Below are 18,713 nucleotides of genomic sequence, written 5' to 3'. Positions count from 1 at the left end.
GAAAAAAAGTTTATACATTTAAGGAATCAGAGCTGGAAAGGGCCTTGAGACATCTGAATTAGAGCCTGGAAGATTTATTTGAAATTTATTAGTATTAGGATGTTTGACCATTTGACATAATTTAATTCACAATTTTAGTTTTTTCAACATGCTGTTTTTTTTTTTTTTTGTTTTTTCATGCTGTTTTACTAAACATAAATCCAAGTAGTCACCTTTTCTCTGAAACTCTGATATTAACTTTGGTTCTGAAGACTCTTTAATACATTATTTATATACAATTAAATTTATTTCATTATACAGATATAATAAAATGGTATGTGGTACAAAACTTTGTAACTAAGTGTTATACAAATTAAAGAGACTACTGCTATTTTTTTTAAAAAAAAAAGAAAGGAGTCCCTGGACCACAGTGCAAAGGAATTTGCCAACCTGTCCTGATCATAAAACACATTCTGCACCACCGCTATCCAGTCAGTCCTTTGTCCCCCCAAGGCAGTCTTTTCACCAGAGGGAAGAACTCTAGTACCTCAGTTATGTGTGGAAACAAGGCTTGGGCAAACAGACTTTAATCCTGTTAACTGTGAAATGGAAGGAAAGAAGTGACTTAGAAAAAATGGTCCCTAAAACTCCAAACATCACAGAGAAGCAGCCTAGTCCTACTGTAGGTCCCACGTAATAGTCCCTACAGACCGATGTTCTTAAACGTCCTGAACACTGGCCACCCTCACACACATATCGGGAATGAGTGACAGGGCTGAGTTCAGCCATTTCCTTCACAGCTGCCACAGGCATGCGGTGTTATCTGAACCCTAAGCTCAAAAACAATGACAGCCTTTCAAATTCAAGATCAGCCTAGAGTGTGCAAATAAACCAGCATCTGTATACAGGACTGACAAGAAGTTGGGGGTGGAAACAAGACTCAACAAAAAGAAACTTGGCCAAAGCTCTGGCAAAAGCCCTTTGCATCTGCTAACAGCAACTTCCTCTGCATGTTCCAGGAGACCTGCAGGCCAGGCATCTGGGCCCATCCCATTCCCACCCAAGCTCCTACGTCTGCCACTCTCCAGGGGTCTGCTTGTGGGCTCCCCAAGAGTCACGAACTTTTCCCTTAGCTTCTGGGCAGGGGACTCCTACCTCTCACACAGAGAGGGTAGGTACATAGGAATCTTGCTCCTAGAATGTTTAAGAATACAGCTACAAAATAACCCCCCAAAACAACCAAAACTGTAGCAGCAGTTACTAAAACTGAATACTTCATGTTTGGGGGCAAGAATCCTTTCAGAGGGATAGACTGACACCTGAAATTCAGAAAGTGAGCTACATTAACTGTAATTTCTCAGCAGGGGTTCTGCTGCTGGCTCCTCCTATTGAGAATGTTAAGAATGATCTACTTCATCAGGAAGAAAAGGCCTAGAAGTAGTTTCCACTCAAAGTCAAGATACAACATCAAAGATCCTGTTGTTTATGATTCCAACTGTAAGATGCATGATAAATCATCTGGTACTTTTTCTCAAATGCAGATTCTCAGGATCCATATACAGATCTAATTCAATCTGAGAAGTGGGCGCAGGAATCAGATTAACAAGCAACCTTAATTAATTATGATGCATGTGACTTTCAAACCACTCTTCGAAAAACATGGTTCCATTTCAGAATTTGGGGTGAGTGTGAAAATAAGGTGGAGAGAAAGCAGATTACTAAAAGCTAAATGAAAAGCCAACTACACAATATGGCACTTCTTTTTACAGCCTAACAGGAGAAAGGACTCCAATTCCTTTTAAGATCAGAGTTCCACTCTACCCACAATGCCTGAAATGTTTTCTTCCTGCCCTCAACACATTCCCTGAAGGAGAAGTTTCTTGTTTACTCTTTGGAGAACTCACGGTACCTACACACAAGAATGCCTTAAATCTGACAGTGTCTCCGCTCCTCCAGAGAAGTGGCTACCATTACACACCCAAATGAGATGAGCGCTATCTTGAAGGGACTAGCAACAAGTTGAAATGAGTTCAAATCAAAATATCCCTTTAAGAAAAAGGAAAGCAAAAATCAATTCCCGCCCTATCTTCACACACCGCTTCCCTGGTGGCTCAGAGAGTGAAGAATCTGCCTACAATGCAGGCGACCTGGGTTCGATCCCTAGGTTAGGATGATTCCCTGGAAAAGGGAATAGTAACCCACTTCAGTATTCTTGCCTGGAGAATTCCATGGACAGAGGAACCTGACAGGCTACAGTCCATGGGGTTGCAAAGAGTCAGACATGACTGAGTGATCAACACTTTCACTTTTGACCTATCTTCAACCAAGAATTTGTCACAAAATGCAACAGGAATGGGACAGGAGGTGATCCAAGGATCAGCATGTAAAAGGCCCAGGACAAAAAGCAAGAGAACCTCAGAACATCAGGAAAATATTCCTCATTAGTGTGCTCCTCTGTTTTTTGGTGTGGGTTTTTTTTTTTTTTTTTTTTGGCTTTTTTTGGTGTTTTGGGCCCTCAGAAATAGTCAGTTGGATTTCTTTATTGCTTTGGCAGGATAAAAAGAACATTTACAAAAAGTCTTTCGCCAAGGCTGAAGTTTTGGAACAGAAGAGAAATAAAACAAGGCTGTTTCCAGAAAAGTGACTGGGAATATCACATTCAGCACAAGATAGAGCACCTATAAACATTCCAAGATCTGGTTTCATGAACCTAGACTTCCATAAATCTACGACTAAGTAATTCATCAAATAGTGCCAACAAGATTTTCTAAAGCCCACTGGCATGTATTTCCTCAGAGTTACCATGTTAAAGTTTCCTAACACCTGTGAAATGGCTGGAGTCAAGGCACTGCTATTCCAAATCACAGACATCAGAGCTGGTGCCAGTCAACCAGAGAGGAAAATTCAATGTCACATAGGTAGGAAAAAATCTCTCCCCTTCTGTTTCTGCTTTAGGACAGGATGACCTGTAAGGAATACAGGTGGCATTTTGTACTTTCTATTACACAACACAGAGAACATGAGAGATCCTAGAGGATACTAGAATTAAGTAAAAAATGGACAAGTTAAAAAGTTACAGCCTGTATCAGTTCTGTTCAAGTATATTCAAGATCTTGGTAATCCTGTAAACTTTTTCTTTTTAAAAAAAAATCCACTTCAAAAAATAGTTTTATTTATTTATTTTTGGCTGTGTTGGGTCTTCGTTGCTGTGTGGGCTTTTCTTTAGTTGTGGTGAACGGGGGCCACCCCCACGCGGTGCACGGGTTTCTCACTGCAGAACCCGTCTCCAAGGCAGTGGGCTCCACAGCTGCAGCTCCTGGGCTCCAGGGCGGGCTCGGCAGTTTGTGGCGCTCGGGCTTAGCTGCTCCACAGCACTGGGGATCTTCCCGGATCAGAGATAAACAGGGGCCTCTTGCAATGGCAGGTGGACTCTCCAACACTGAGGCACCAGGCAAGCCTTCTTTCTTTCTTTTTTTAATTGAAGTCTAGTTGATTTACAACATTGTGTTAGTTTCTGGTGTGCAAGCAAAGTGATTCAGTTATATATATGTGTGTGTATATATATTCTTTTCCATCATAATTTATTACAGGATATTGATATAGTTCCCAGTGCTCAACAGCAGGACCTTGCTGTTTACCTGTTTTATATAGAGCAGTTTGTATCTGCTAATCCCAAACTCCTAGTTTACCCCTCCCCTACTCCCTTTCCCCTTTGGTATCTAAGTCTGTTTTCTATGTCTCTGAGTCTGCTTCTGTTTTGTAAGATTCCACACATAAGTCATATCATATGGTACTTGTCTTTCTCTTTCTGATTTACTTAGTATGATAATCTCTAGGTCTGTCCATATTGCTGCAAATGGCATTGTTTCATTCTTTTTCATGGCTATATGGTATCCCACTATATATACATTATATACACATATACATAATATATACATATACTCCTCACATCTTTCTCTCTTAAAATTTATTTATTTATTTTAAAAATGATCGTGCTGCACACACTCCTGCAGGATCCGCCTTCCTCAGCCAAGGCCTGGATCGGGGGCCACAGCAGGGAAAGCACTGGCCTGTCAGGGAAATCCCTAGCACATCTTCCTTAACCGTTTCTTCTATGCGAGTTAGAAGGGGAAGAACCTGGGCTTTCAGGTACTGCAGTGCCTCTAATCACCACCTTCCAGAACAGGGGCATCTCGCCCAGAGCTGAAGTGATCTACAGCCCACGTTTTTGTCTTTGGCTCAGGGGATCCCAAAAGCCACATATAACCAACCAAGATCTCAACCCTATGCAAGATCCCAAAATGAATTAAAAGGCAGTGCCATAACAGATTTGTCCTAGGACACTCGTGATTTTTCTGTAGAATTAGGGACTCAGCATTTAGTCATCTCAGTTCATCAGATGACCTGCTTATTCAAAAAATCCCCCTTTACTGCAAGCTGTGGAAAGTAGAGAAGGGTTTTATAAGCAGTCATTTAATCTTCATCCTAAGTTATTAATGGCTCTACCTTCTGACAGATGTTACAAAGCATCAGCCCTGACCTCACAGTGTAGAAAGCTGGAGAGGGAGAGTTTAATGAATACAGGTTGGCAGGAGGAAGAAAAAAGTCAGGGGAAGGCGGGAGACTGAGATGGCAGTTGCTAGAGCAACAGTTAGGGTGCAGAAGGAGTGGGTGGGAATACAGGCAGGTAAACAGGCAGTCCCTGATGGCAGAAGAAACTAGGTGGGTGTGCTGACTGTCAGGGAACAAGGCCACAAAGCCAGAGGGCTGTTAAAGGGGAAAGAGGCAAAGCCTAGAAAAAATGCTAAGCAGAAGAGGGTTTGAAAACAAAAATCACCATCTGATCCCTTCTACAAGAACACTTATGCAAACAGTGGAAAACAGGAGGAGAGATGAATGCAATGGGAAGGCCAAAGTGCTGACTGATGAGACGTGATTATAGGAAGGCAGCCTGTTTCATACAGGAGCCGCTTACTGAGAGTGTCCAAAAACCAAAGTCAGTTCTAGCTGGCAAAAATATAAATGCCTTAAGATAATGGTTTTCAAACTTTTTTATAGTAACCTTTTATAATAAGCTTATTTTATACTGTATTCCAGTACACCCACATTTACTTAGCATAAATTCTTTAAACAACTTGCCATCTACTGTGTGCAGTGCACTGATTTTCCATTTAATAAATACTTGTGACCACCTAAATCAATTCCATGGCCCTATGGATTACTGAAAGAGTTTCCTACTTTGTCTTCATGCCTCTACTCTTGGCCCATACTTTAGTTCATCCTGAATATGACAGCCAGAGGGATGCTGAACCACGAGTCAGACTGCATCATTCATTTGCCAGTGGATTTCAACCAGGTTAAAACTCAAATGCTTTATAATGCCAACAGAGACCCTAGACACCTCTCTCCACCAACCCCTCATGAATCTACCTCCTAGCACTTTTTTCCCCTACCCTACTTCAGCCACATGATGCCTCTTTAGAACACATCAAATATCTGCTTCAGGGTCTCTGTGCTTGCTAATCCTGAGGGAAATGTTCCTCCCCAGATATGAACATCGTTCATTCATTTACTTCTTTACTCAAATATCCTCCTCAATTAGCCTGTCCTGATACCCAATGCAAAAATGAAACTTCCCCAATGCTCCCTGTCTCCTGTTTAGTTTCTCCTAATGAATCACCATCTTACATACCATTTATTTTGTTTCTTATTTGTCCCTTCCCACTAGGCTATTACCTTTTATATTGCTTCCTGTGCATTCCAAGTGCTTAAACAGTGTCAGACATGTAACAGCATTCAATAAATAGATGCTGCATGATCTAATGGATCATGAGCAGCGATCTGAAACACTCTGGCTTTAGAACATTAAAAAAAAAGGCTCCACAAAGGTTTACCTGGCTCCTGACATTTGTCTGCTCAAAAACCCTAATCTTGAGAGGCAAGCAACAGAGCAGCAGAAAAATCAAAGAAACAGCAGGAGGCTTGGAGAACATCTAAGTCAAAGTTTTCTATTACAGGCAAAGAACTGTGGCCCAGAAAGTAAAATGACTTGCCAATGACCACTCAGGTCTTCTCTGCACTGACACCACCACACATCCTTCAAATGAGTTAAATTTATCTACCTGCTAATAAGCAGTCAACAAGAAGGAATAGTTTAACAGGTCAACACGTATCTTAATTATATTTTGTACTTTAAAGCAAGTTTCTGGTATTTGTAGAATAAAAGTTCAAAATGAAAATTAATAGTCAAACCTTAGGAAGTCAATTACAAGCTGAAAAAAAAAAGAAAATTCATTTACCCATTTCCAGAAAGTAGACAATGAATTCTATAGGCTTTGAACACATGCCCTACCCAATCATATCTAAAATTAGATAGTGATAAACATTTAGTTTGATGAATATACTGAGACCAACAAGAAGATATGTCAACCAAACTACAGCATTTAGTTAATTTATTTTTATACCTTTCACTTTATTTTCCAAGTTTTCCTACAATGAACATAAACTTCTGTAATCAGAAGAAAATATGTTATTCTAAAACGTCATCTCAAACATACTCCTTCTTTAATTAAGGGGCGATAGAAGATAGCTTTGAGAGAAGTACAAGAGAGCGGAATTTAAAGAGCTTAACTGAAACTGCAGACAATATGCTGCCCTACAGGATTCTGGTGCAGACGCAAATCTGAAATTAAGCAATTGTTCTAAATTTTTTAAAAGACAGTTAAAAATTTGCAAAGGACTCTAAAACTACCAGTGTCCCTCACCATCCTTCTCAATGAAGGCAAATAATATCCCTCCTTTGAAAGGATTTTAAGTAATAAACAGGCCCCACCTTGGTTAGCACTGGACACAGTACCAGGTTAGATCTGAAACTACATTTAGTTTGGTTTCTCTCTGCAGATACACCATCCCACTTCCTCTCTCTGCAGATACACTATCCCATTTCCCAGGTACCTCTAAATAAATGGCAAAGCATATTATTGGAATAAAAAACCAATTCAAAGTGCAAAGTATTTTATGTAGAATCTAGAAACATTAGCAAGGTTCCTGGAAAGTCTTCCATACATGGCTAAAGTCTTGGATAAATGAAGCCAAGATTATTAAGAGTATACCAAGATATCCCTGTCTAAAATATGTAACTCACAACAGATAAAGTACAAATGGTCAAACCTAAGATCACAAAATAAAAAGTTCAAACTATGAAGAATTCACTGAAGGAATCAGATCACAACAGATACCCTTGAAGAAGCAACACGTTTTTCATTAAATTTAATTTCCAAAATGTTTACATGTACATTGTATCAATTAACCCTTCAGTTCAGTTGAGTTCAGTCGCTCAGTCCTGTCTGACTCTTTGCGACCCCATGAATCGCAGCACGCCAGGCCTCCCTGTCCATCACCAACTCCCAGAGTTTACTCAAACTCATGCCCATCGAGTCGGTGATGCCATCCAGCCATCTCATCCTCTGTCTTCCCCTTCTCCTCCTGCCCCCAATCCCTCCCAGCATCAGGGTCTTTTCCAATGAGTTACAATAACCCTATAAGGTGGATAGTGAAGGTAACATTATTTTCATCTCAAACTGGAGGAGACCTAGGTCCTAAATGTTTATATGACTTGGCCCTGACCATACAATAAATAAGAAGCAGAAACAGGGCCAACAAGTTGTTTTCTGCTTCTTGGTTCAACAAGGATTCACAGACTACACAGTGGAGATTAATTATTCCACCCAGCAAAAAGAACAGCATCAGATGACAATGCATCAAGGCCAGAAGGATTCATCTAAATAATGCACTTCATATCCTTCTCTGTAGTTCAGTAACTCATATATGCATGCCTTTACTGAATAACCACTTACTGAAAACCCGCTAACTATTCTAGATACTATGCAAAGCATATGGATTTAAAGATGAAATAAGATGGAAAAGACATCCTCAAGAATTAATGAGGGACAAGAAAGCCATCAGTTTCCTTCTATAATATGAACCATGCTGTAATAAGGGGAATATGTGCTGTGCAAGACATAGGAAGAATATCTATCCCTCCACTGGGAACACAGGAGAGGAGCAGTCCAAAAGACTTCCTAGAAGAAAAATCTAAGCTGACTCTTCACAGAGAGTCAGAGATGACTCAAGTTCTTAACTGGCAAAAGAAACAAGATAAATCTGGATATGTTAATACATGGATAAATTCCCAAAACATACTGATGGGTGAAATAGTCAAGTTGTAGAATAACTGCATAGCAGTACATCATCCGTGTGAAACACATACCTCCATATAGAAACAAAAATCATGTATTTTCTACAGGTACATGTATAAGCATATAAAACCAAAGAAAAAGTTCTGGAAGCAAATACAAACTCTTAACATTCATTACCCTCAGGAAAGGGGGCAGAAGACCAGGATTGGAAGTAGTGAGGAGGAATTTTAGCCTTATTCATAGTTTTAAAAGGAGAACGCTATTATGTATTACTTACATTTAACTTTTTATTTTGAAATAATTATAGATTCAGAGGAATCTAGGGTTTCCCTGGTGGTTCAGATGAAAGAATCTGCCTGCACTGCAGGTGACCCAGGTTCAGTCCCTGGGTCGGGGAAGGAGAAGGGAATGGCAACTCAGTCCAGTATTCTTACCTAGAGAATTCCATGGACAGAGGAACCTGGCGGGCTACAGTCCATGGGGTCACAGAGTCAGACATGACAGAGTGACAGTCATCCTCAGAGGAATTTGCAAAGAAATTTTCTTGTAAAAAGAGTTTGCAAAGAATAAAAATCATATGATCATCTCAATAGAGATGCAGAAGAAGCTTCTGACAAAACTCAACAACCGTTTATAACAAATTCTCCAGAAGTGGGTGTAAAGGGAACATATCTCAACATAATAGAGGCTATATATAACAAACATACAGCTGATATCATACTCAACAGTGGAAAGTTGAAAGTATTTCCTCTAAGATCAGGAACAAAACAAGAATGGCCACTCTTGCCACTTTTATGCAGCATAGTTTGGAAGACCTAGCCACAGCAATCAGAAAAGAAAAAGAAATAAAAGGGAATCCAAATTGGAAAGGAAAAAGTAACATAGTCACTGTTCGCTAATAATATAATACTATATATAGAAAATCAAGAAGGTTCTTTGAACCCTTTACCCAGACTCTCCCAGTGTTACCACCTTGCATAACTATAGTATGATATCAAAACCAGGAAATTTACATTGGTACAATCTATAGAGCTTATTCATTTGTCAGCTATACATGCACTCATTTGTGTGTGTGTGTGTGGGTTGCTCTATGCCATTGTATCACGTGTACAACTTCAAGTAGTCACCACCACAATACTTCTGTGTACCATCACCATAAGACTTCCTTTTATAGCCACATCCACCCGTTCTACCACTAACCCTAACACCTGGCAATGACTAATTTGTTCTCCATCTCATGAATGTTACATTAGCTCATGAGCTTTATATAAATGGAAGCATGCAGTACGTATCCTTTTGAGATTGGCTTTTTTATGTAGCATAGTTCACTTAAGCTTTATCCAAATTGTTGCATGTATCAACAGTTCAGTTTTTTGTTTTTCTATTGCTGAGTAGTATTCTATGGTATAAATGCACTACAGTTTTATTACTATTTTTTAAACTACTTACAGATTGAAAAACATATGGGTAGTTTCCAGCTTTTGGCTATTATAAATGAAGCTGCCATGAACATTCATGTACAAGTTGCTATATGAAAATAAGTCTTCCTCTCTCTTGGATAAACACCCAAGAGTGCAACTGCTGGGTCAGATAATAAGTTCATTTTTAGTTTATAAAGGAACTACCAAAACATTTTCTAGATATTTTGTACTATTTTACATTCCTACTCACAATGTATGAGTGATTCAGTTTCTCCACATCTTCACCAGCATTACTTGTATTTTAAAAAGCTGAACTGAGAAGTCAGTCAGTGTATTTTAAAACAAAAGACAAAACCAGACATTTTTGGTTTCCTTATACAACACCACCTATGAATTATTTTTGTAACCCCCGCCAAAAAGAATCAAACCTAAAACTATTTCAGTCCCTAGACCTAATACCAATTTATGAAAAAAACTGAGATAAGAGGAAACATGCTAAATGATGATATAAACATGCAATCAGTACAGCTGCCCCTTGGCATCTATGGGGGATTGGATTCAGGAACCCCACAGATATAGATATAGAACCCAAGGATACAAAGGGCCTCCTATATAATCGAAAATGTGAGAAATTCCATAAAATAAATAATCTAGTTCCTTTAACAAATAAGTTACAAGAGAAAAAAAATGAAAGGTAGGAGTATCCATAGACTAAAAAAGAAGCCATGTCAACTAATTGCTTGGTACAGACCTTATTCAAATCTTGATCCATAAGAACCAATTGTAACATTCAGGAGGCAATTAAGGAAATGTAAATATTAAATGTGCAGTGGTATTAAGGAATTATTGTTAATTTTTTAGGTATGATAATAATATTATGATTTTTAAAAGAATTATCTTTTCATGGAAAGTAATATGGCAGCTCCTCAAAAAGTTTAACATAGGATCACCATATGATCCAGCAATTACACTCTTAGGGACGGAACCAAAAGAACCAAAAACAGGTACTCAAATACTTATTCATAAATCTTAGTAGCACTATTCACAATAGCCAAAAGGTAGAAACAACTCAAATGTCCATCAGTAGGTAGATAAATAAAATGTGGTATATACATCCATACAATAGAAAATTATTCAGCCATAAAGAGGAATGAAATACTATACTGATACATGCTACAATGTGGATGAATCTCAAAAACTTTATGCTAAATAAAAGAGGCAGACTAAAGGTCACAGCCATAACATGTAAATCCACAGATACAGAAAGCAGACTGGTGGTGGTCAAAAACTAGGGGATAAGTATTCTGGGAAGTAACTGCTTAATGGGTATGGGTTTTATTTTGGAATGATAAAAACGCTTTGGAACTAGATAGAGGTGGTAGTTGCACAACACTGAATGAACTAAATGCCACTGAAGTTTTCACCTTAAAACAGCTAATTTTATATCGTGAATTTTATCTCAATTTTTAAAAAAGAATATCTTTCAGAGGTGCATACTAAAGTATTTACAGAGGAAATAATACAAAGTTACACAGAAATGGGAGTCATCTCAGTAGAAGAATAAATGAAGTAAGATTGTCCATGGGTTAATTATGGAAGCTGGGTGCCAAGGTGTAATAGAGTTTATTTTACTATTTCTCAGTGTGTGGGTGAGAGAGAATTTTTAAACATAAAAAGTTTTTTTAAAAAGAAAGAGTCAAGACTTGATTTTTAAAGTAAAAATGTCTATTGGATTTAGGGGTGTGGTATCACCTCCCCCTGAGTAAGAGGAGTTGGGAAGTATTAAAGGGAGGATATGAAGTGGAACATGCTTCCACAACTCCCATCCATTCACCAGGCATTCTGGTCTGAAGCTAAGCCTCTTGCTATAAAAGGTACATTTGTGTTTGGTGAGGATGAATAGACACAGGGAATCTCTGGCCTAAAGCCGGAAGACCCTGAATCCAAATGAACACAGCAGCAAATTCAACACAGATTCGTGAAAAATCACAGCTTCCACCTTGCAGGATAAGCAAAGTTGCCAAATCGCCTGGGGTATGTATTAAAAAATGGCAGATTCATAGGGTCGGCCCTGGATCGACAACTCAATCTCTGGGTCTGGGCTCCAGGAAGCAGCACTTTTACAATCTCCCCAGGTGATTCTGATGCCCTCTGAAATTTGAGAATTACTGGGTTAGGATAATGGGGCCCTGGTGTCTTCTTGCCGCGAAGCTGATTCTAGAGCTCCACCTTGTGGCCCAAACACTAGAAAGCAACTTTGCCAGAATTCTTGACTTCCTTACAGCGCTAAGTTAACTAATTGACAACCGTTCAAAGCCCTGCAAGAACCCTTACAACCTCCTCTAAGGGTTTATTCTCTACAGATGACATTTTGATCCATGCTATTACACTCAGGGAGTTAATGAAAACATTACCAGAGAGCTAGTTTTGAAAATACATACTATTTGGGGATGAGTGTAACACTGCACTCACTCACTATTTACTGAAGGTCATAACTTCTAAGCATTGTGCTAGGCAACAGATATAAAACATCGCCCTGTCTTTAAAAATCCACAGAAAAACATGCAAAGTTAATAGTACAGATTAAGACAAGTGCTTCCTTTCTGAGAAGCAATTCCTGAGCACTAGAAAGAAAAGACATAATCTTTTATCTGGAGATAAAACATAGTCATAGTAAAGATAATCAATGATGGCAAAAACGGTGACTAAGAGTCGGACACGACTGAGCGATTTCATTTCACTAAGACATGCAACATGAATGACACAGACCCTAAGTACTTTACAGAGGCTCTGGATAGAGTGATCCTTTCTGCCAGAAGCGAGGGAAAGCTTCATTCATTCAACACGTACTCTGCGCCAAAACTGGGCTAGGTGCTGGGGACACAGCGAGTAAAAAAAGGAAGGACGCTTTAAGAGAATGTAACAGGGAGATACAGCAAGGAGGTCTGCACTGATGGGCTTCCATTTGATCTTGGACCTTGAAGGGTAACTAGAATTTGAATAGGAAAAGAAAAGATAAATTCTCCTTTACATGTATTTGTATGTAGAGGACAAGCTACAAGGGGAAAAGGGACACTGGCACCAAAGAAGGGGTTGACTGCTTGCTTAACAAGTTTTCATTTTGTCCATAAACTAGGTCATCCATTCAATTATTCAAATAAAAAATCTTTTTTCTTGGAGCATCCCACATTACTGGTTCTGGGGAATATGGCCATAAACAAAGATAAGAAGCAGCCTCTAGAGCTCCTGGGTAGGGGAATGGCAGAAGTAAGTTTAAGGACACGTGCTGTGTGCCAGAAGCAAGAGCAAGTTAAGAAGCCAGCCGACACCTTAGAAGTCGGCCCCTTGTGGAAAGAGTAATATGGGCCTGAAATAGGGCAGAGGCTTTAAGAACTGAGAGAAGTGGCCAGCACTAACACAGAGCAAGGCTGGTTATGGCACAGGGAGTAAGAAACAGAAGAGGCATATGGGACTCTGGGATTTCAGCCAGTATCATTACAAGAGTGATGCTGACATTAATAAAAATAAAGAACTTAAGGAAGGAATACAGTTTTAGGGAAAATACAAGCTTTTATTATGGGTTTCAATAGATGGAACATTTGCCTGAGCACTGGATATGTTCATATAAAAAGTAAAGATGAATGAGTGGGAGAGAAGAGAGAGAAAGCAGAGCATGAATGATTTTTTTTCCAGCCTTTGAAGCTGAACTCTTGGGCTCTATTTTCCCACAACACTATGAGCAGCCCTCAAAGGCAATGTGGCAGAGACTGCCCGGCTGTTCAGAAGACAGAGTTGCACTTAATTTGGTCTCAACAGAAGTAGGATTGGCACAGGCCCAGAGAACAGATATTTAGGCCCCAAAGCCAGGTGAATTACTAAGAGCAAGCAAGTCCTTTTTGACAGCAGGAATTTGCATTTATTGCCCATTTATACAACACGTAAAAGCACCAGCTTATGAAGTAAGTCTACAGGAATTCCTGGCTTGCCCTAGTTTTATTACTGAGAGGGAAAGAACCACTCTCTTTATTATCCTTGTCAAAGCAAGACATTGTTACCTGTCACGTAACTAATAGTTCCTGACAAAAACTGACAGAAACTATAAAGACACGAGAAAGGAGAGAGGTAGGTGAGTGAGCAGACAGCTAAAACAGGCAATGAAAATGGTGAGACAAGGAGAGTAACAGCTGGGGACACTTCACTTTTCCTTAATGCTTTCAATGTTTAAGGAGCTCAGTTCTGAAAACTGCAATAGACCAACCAAGACACCACAACTGGGACATTGGCAGTGATAAAGGAGAGGATGGTTGTGAAAAGATTCCAGCAGAAACAATTTACATGAAATGAATGAAACTTCATCCAAACCTGCAATTATACTTCTATATGTGAAGTTTTTTGTTATCCAGTCATTATACTCAAGTTACCTACCCAGGGTCCACTCATTTGCACTAAAATCCCCAAAGCAAACCTTCAAATTCCAAAGACGACAGGGTCAGGGAAGTAATATAGATGAAAGGAAACAACCTGGGTTAAGACATGAAGGAGTGGTGGAACCTGTAACACCTCCTACAGGTTTTAAGAGGAACCCGTGCGTGATTCAGCTTCGGCTGTTGCCACATGAGAATAAAGGTCCATTGATTTCAGGTCTTTTGACTTTTTTAAGAGATATTAGAAATTTTTGATTTTTTTCTGTGTAATTTTCTAAACACTATTACATCATGTAGGTCAAACAAAACATCCCTGTGGGTTGAATATGGCCTATGGGCAACTAGTTTACAACTTCTGTTCTAAAACTTTACAAAGAAAAATTAATAGCATGTTCAGATTTCCAGGGTTAAGAGAGCAAAAAACTTGGAAAGTCAGTGTGCAAACTGGGGCTGGGCCATAAGACAGTGAAAAGTGAGGCAGAAAGTCTAAAGGATTCAGACTTTAGAGTTGGATAGGTCTGTATTAGAAAAATTTGAGATGAATTTTGACAAAGTTTTATATCAAGGAAGCACAGATGAAAGAAAACTAGGATATACAGGGTCCCTAATTGATTTAAAGGAGGGAAGGAAATAATACACATATACACACGTTATTTCACCTCTCTGTATGTACCCTGACTTCTTTATCATTAAAATAGGAATAACAGAATCGATTTAATAAGGCTGTCATAGGATTAAATAAGGAATTATTCATATAACTGTCATTATCCCCAGCAAGTCATGTTTAATATATGTTAGCTATTATTTATTATTATGAGGCACTGAGAGGTAAAGTAACATGCTCAAGATCCCATGGCCATTAAGGTATACTGCCTGGCTTTGTATTCAGGATGTACTTCAGATCCTACTCTCTAAACCATCAAGCTCTTCAGCCTCCACATTTAAAATCTGTAAAATAAGTAAGTCAGATCAGAAGATAACTGAAGTCCCTTCTAAAGCTGACACTTTATTCTAAATGCCAGACCTCTAATCAGCTTATTTCAGGGCAGCAGTGGGACAAACGTGAACCTGTCCACACTCTTATGGGCCACCTGCTGAAGTGGAAAGACACAGCTCAGGCTTGGGGTAAGGCAGGAAAAGCATTCTAGCATGGAACTAACCCTATGGTAAGGTAGGAAGGAAAAGGTATTCAATGTGAGACCCCTTTATTGTTCCACGGAGATATATTTGTTTCTAGGAAGCAGTGGGCCACTCAATTAGGCCCAGAACACACAGATGTACCCAAGCTACTACAAGCTGAAAGTTACTGAGAAGTCAGCTAAGGAACCACAATAGGCTCTAAATCAAGAACGTTTAGAACGCTGAGCAACTCACCCCCTTGGAATTCAAGGGTCTCTGTGAGAACCTGGTAAAAGCTCTCCTCGTTCCTAGAAAAAAATGCCACATGTGCTCACTCAGATACACAAGCACACATCTTTTTACCTGCAATTACAAGGGGTTCACAAATTCTCGAAAATTTCTCCCTAGACATTAAAGTACCCCTGAACTAGATCATCTCTCCTGTTTGAGGCTTGTCCTTCCAGGTGATTCAGAAGTGTCCCAAGATTTGGGGGCTGGGGTTTCTAGGCAGCTGTGTTAGGAGACAAATCATCCACTGCAACACAGCATAATTAATCCTGCATGGAAAAGACAAAGGGCTGTCTCTTTTTCCCCATACCAACTTGTACTGAGAAAGTTCAAACAGAAAAGATCTGCACTTTAATCCCCAAACACTAGAGGATGTGGAGAACAGGACCCCAAGAATATTTCATAGCTTTTCTCTGCCTCGTATCCATAAAATCACATAGAACCTTAGAAAAGATGAAAGAAACAGGTAAAAACATCCTAGTCTCTGCAGCATTATGCTCTCCCTTTTACTCCAAGAAAGCAACCAGTCAAGAATGCCAATTAGCTTTACTAGATGACTTCTCCCACGTGGGCTTTGAAAACTACAGGTTACCAAAGAAACCACATAACCTTACGCATAAATGAAGTAGTCAAAACTAGAACATAGTACTTTCCCCCATAAGATTTGTAACAGTTTATGTGTTAATGAAGGACGATTAATGAAGGACTACGTGTTAATGAGATATACGTGATCTTGTACAGTTGACAGGTTTATAAATCAGTGTAGCCTTTCTTGGTGGTGGGAAAATTTGACAATTTTTATTTTAAAACGATGTAAAAACATCCATTCTTTGTTTGATGCAGCAATTACCTAGATATTTTGCAAAGGTAGGCCAAATATGTGTGACCAGGGTCAGTGAAACATAGTTTATCCTGGCCCAACAGGAAACAAGAAGTCTGGTTGTTGGGTATATCACATGAATGGAATACCAAGTAGCCATCAACAGAATATGTTAGATCTGTTATGTGCTGATATGAAAAAAGCTGCAAGACATATTATTAATCGAAAAAAGAAGCTGAAAACAAGGTATTATTATGTGGTCCTTTTAGTTTAAATTCTTCTAAGGATATGTATTCTTTATGCTAGTTATATGCATTAAACTTTGTTCTTGACAGATACCTAAGAAACTGTTCACTTTAGTTATTTTTGGAGAAAGTGACTAGAGACCAGCAAAGAGAAGAACTGTACTGACACAAAGCATTTAAAAAACACAAGCAACAAAGATCGGCTTGAGATAGGATCTTCTTTTTATCTTTTTCTTTATGTTTGTCTGGATAGAGACCCTAAATTTAGTAAGTGTTACTATAAAAATATAGCAGAAATCTCACTTAGAATTTTTTTTTAAAGAGAAAGAAGCCATGTTTAGTGAAGGGATAAGTAGAAAGGGAAGGAGGGCCCAAATACAAAGCACAGTAGGAAGCTGGTGGAGGAAACTCGGGAGAAGCATTAACATTCAACCGCCCTCTTCTCTCAAGACACTGCTGACATCACGAGCTACTCAAGCTTTCCACTGGGGATGAATAGCTCAGGCCTCACTCCAGTTGCCAGCTATTCATTCTCAGTACAGGAGATAGCAGGCTGGGAGAAAGCTGGCATCGTTATTCCAAATTCTGCCTTTTGTGATATGGACAAGGCAGAACAGTTGCTCCTGAAGAGCGCAAAGTGGAGAGACTGCTAAAGCTAAACACAGGAGACTGTCTTCGTGGCAGAGGACAGGCCTCCCTAAGCACACGGTGCAAAGGCACCACAGGGGTCCTGCCACTACACGCATTCCCGTCACATGGAAAAGGAAGAGCCAAATGCACATGCAATGGCGAGCAGGGGAAATCTCTGCTGCCTGACGGAGCCTCAGGGATCCCCGCTCAACACCAGGGATCCCCTTCTGGGATCCCATAGTTCCAACCTCATCAGACTGCCCCATGGAGAGAATTAGCTAGGACTGAAAAATCACCAAGGAAGATAATCCTCTGTACTTAATTGTCCCTTTCATCTGAGGCCCATGAAATAAACCATAACCTTGTTTACTCTGCATGATACTATTCTGCAATAGTACCTTAAAGTGGGAAGTTACTGCCATGTGGAATTTTCACAAGAGCTAGCAATGCATGCGAATCTTTCATAAAGCAAGGTTTGGCTTTATGTGCCATAAAAGGTCATAGGTGCCATAAAAGGTCATCTCTCCCCCATGGGATTTAAGGAACATGAAAGAGGTTCCTACTTGCCCATCCACATATTTCTCTTAATGAGGTCTGAAATTCCCCCGTTAAGTGATTTGAATCATCAGCTCAGAATTGTCCTAAGTGTACTCTTTAATAGTGCAAACACAAGGGGAACACATCCCCTAACATTGCAGTGGTAGCTCTTAACCTTTACTGTTGTAGTCACTGGTCCTTTTGAGAAACTGAAAGGAAAAAAAAAAAAAAAACCAAACTTCCTCCTCACAAAAAATACACTTAGTTGAATACACAATGTAATTTCCATGCAATTTGGGAGTTCACAGTTCTCCTGAAGTTCATATCTCCTTCAGTCTGGGATTAAAAATCCCCAGTTCAGTAGTAATGAGTTTAATAAATCACCATAATTCCCCTTCCATGCATCTTGGAACTGTGGACCTAAAGATAGAAGGTAGTGCCAAAGCAAGGCTTTCCCATTGCAAAGTTTGCCTAGAACTGATCCTGTCTAGAGCCCAGATTACAATTTATGACTCCTTCTTAGCAAGGAGTGTGGATATCTCACACTGCCTGCCCCTTGGGAATAGAGTTCTCCTGGTTTCAGAGAAACCAGGATACATTAGGAGATGTCCAATTGAGATCAACTGCCAACCAGGTTCCCACAACACGTGCTGGCTGATTATATTTCTTGAGAGTTGAGGCAGGGGAAAGCGTTAACACCTTCTGAATAAAAGGAGCTCACCTCTGAGGTTTTCGAATATCCCAGAGTCCCACTCCTTCCTTTGAATTGGCTGTGGCCAATAACCTGGGCTCCACAGGGTTAAACATGACACTGTGAAAGGCTGATGGATAGTTGGCCAGGCAGAAGGGCTCTGTGAAGAGAAAAATTCCGATCAGTCCACTTCAGGCACTTCTGGGCCAGTGGCAGGTAGACAAGGAGGACTGTGAAGGCAAGGAGGAGCACAGCCTTTAACAACTACCCCCGGAGGCTGGAACCCAACGCAGTACATCATCCCACTAGCATGCTTACTCACAAAGTCCCCACGAGTCCTGGCACATACCCTCTGTACACA

General features: G+C 39.8%; 1 protein-coding gene across 3 annotated transcripts in view; it reads right to left on the bottom strand.

The window, feature by feature from the left end:
* The window catches only part of DCAF5 (DDB1 and CUL4 associated factor 5), a 90,810-nt gene that overhangs the window by 43,356 nt on the left and 28,741 nt on the right, over window positions 1-18,713 (bottom strand). For all 3 annotated transcript variants that reach the window (XM_061156803.1, XM_061156801.1, XM_061156802.1), the window contains exon 5: window positions 18,383-18,512. In XM_061156803.1, coding sequence (XP_061012786.1) covers window positions 18,383-18,512 — 130 coding nt within the window. The remainder of the gene's footprint in view (window positions 1-18,382; window positions 18,513-18,713) is intronic.

This window comes from Dama dama, chromosome 12 (assembly GCF_033118175.1).
Source record: "Dama dama isolate Ldn47 chromosome 12, ASM3311817v1, whole genome shotgun sequence".
Classification (NCBI taxonomy): Eukaryota; Metazoa; Chordata; class Mammalia; order Artiodactyla; family Cervidae; genus Dama; species Dama dama.
The sequence above is the reverse complement of the archived record's forward strand: the minus strand, read 5'-3'. Positions and strand labels throughout refer to the sequence as shown.